The 1,626-nt window shown below is 38.0% G+C and overlaps 1 protein-coding gene across 1 annotated transcript in view; it reads left to right on the forward strand.

Annotated features, from left to right (window-relative positions):
• Window positions 1–526: 526 nt before the first annotated feature.
• The window catches only part of mei4 (meiosis-specific, MEI4 homolog (S. cerevisiae)), a gene marked incomplete at its 5' end in the record, with an annotated part of 68,836 nt that continues 67,736 nt past the window's right edge, over window positions 527–1,626 (forward strand). Inside the window, 1 exon segment of the mRNA XM_014338070.2 lies at window positions 527–772. Coding sequence (XP_014193556.1) covers window positions 527–772 — 246 coding nt within the window.

The following is a 1,626-nucleotide window of genomic DNA, read 5'->3' on the forward strand; positions in this document are numbered from 1 at the left end:
ACTTAAACTATAACAATTAAATAAATTAACACCTTCAAATGTAAAAACTAGACTATAAAGAACAGTAAAATTAGCGATAAACAATAAACAGAAAAAAGGAAAAATGTGTAATTTTTGTTAATTTGGCTTTAATATTTAAGTTCAGTCAGTAAAGAATTTTAATAAAATATAAGAAGTAAAAATACCCCCCCCCCCCAAATGCATTAAAGGTAAAAGGAAAAAAACTCCAATGAGCAAAAAATGTAAATAATATCCAATAAAATTAAACCTGAGAAGTAAAATTAATTAAAGGGAAGGAGAACAAAAGTTAAAGTTTCACTTTTTTATTTTAAGTTAAAACTGAATGAAAATATAATTAAACCTATTTAAAATATAGATATTATTTAAAAAAAACCACACATTAAATATGCTTAACCTAATAAAACTATGTTTCTAATAACATTTCTACATTCTACATTCATGCAGTTAGTCAGCCCATCAGTTTTTGGAATGTGGACTTACTGAAATATTTGCCCCTATCTTTTAGGACTGAGTCGAGCCGAGTGGTTTTCCACGCAGGCTAAAGTGGCGGTGGCGGTGGCTTTAATAAGAAACCGCCCCCCGGGTATGAGCGGCAGGCAGTACGCCGAGGCTCTGGGCTGCAGGCTGAGGAGTCAGGATGAAGGCTGGAAGAAGAAGGCAGAGGAGCTGCAGCGGGAGGTGCTGAGGCTGCGGCAGGAAGCACTGATCGCCACAGCGACGTGTGCCTCAAAGAGCAGCACGCAGGTGGCAGGTAGGCCCTCCTCCAGAGTCAGCTCACTGAAGTCAGAGTGGCTTATTAGTATAATTAATAAAGAGTTTTTAATTTGAATTAAATCCTGTAGAAATGCTGCTTATTTACAGAGTCTACTTCTAAAACTCTATATGGCACATTTATATGCGCTCTCCTTCTTTCCACACTTACTGCCCGTCATTCCTCTTTTATGTGGGAGACCTGTAGCTGCCTGCTGGTTCTCGCTAGGCGCCATGACAGGCTTAAATGATGATATCATTCATTTCCCATACCTGAATGAATCCTGGTTCCCAGCAGAGGCTCCATCTTTTTGTCATTTAACAGACTGTTGCATATAAAAACAAACAGAGCTGTAAATAGAGCCACCTTTATGACACCTTTTGTTTCAAGGAAAACGTTTGTCCTCCTAAATCTAAACCTCAAGGGCCGTAGGGAGACATTTAGGGCTACCGAGGTGCATCTGCTGTCAGGGTTACGAGGTAAGACGGCTGTAATTCTGAGATCAGAAGCCCACTGATCTGTTTTTAGAGACCTTTAAAACAACAAAGCATTAGGGTTCATCTCAAGGTCAAAAATGAAGTTTTACCTCTGAGAAACTCTTAAACGTACACTTTAAGTAAATACATATTTATACGAAATTAGACTATCAGTCTGGCCCCTAATGCTTCTTCATTAGATACTATAAATGCCACACCATTAACAATAATGTTCTAAAAGTATTTAAAACAGTTTCCCTCTTTAAAAAAAATGAGGTGTTTAGAGGTGTGAGCTCTCGATGTTTTTGAGTGTGAAGAAGAGCACAGGCTGAAACATAAACTCCAGTTTATGAGATGTCGGCACCTTGTAACTTCCAA

This window comes from Haplochromis burtoni, unplaced genomic scaffold (assembly GCF_018398535.1).
Source record: "Haplochromis burtoni strain Fernald_Lab_line unplaced genomic scaffold, NCSU_Asbu1 Contig_203, whole genome shotgun sequence".
NCBI classification, from domain to species: Eukaryota; Metazoa; Chordata; class Actinopteri; order Cichliformes; family Cichlidae; genus Haplochromis; species Haplochromis burtoni.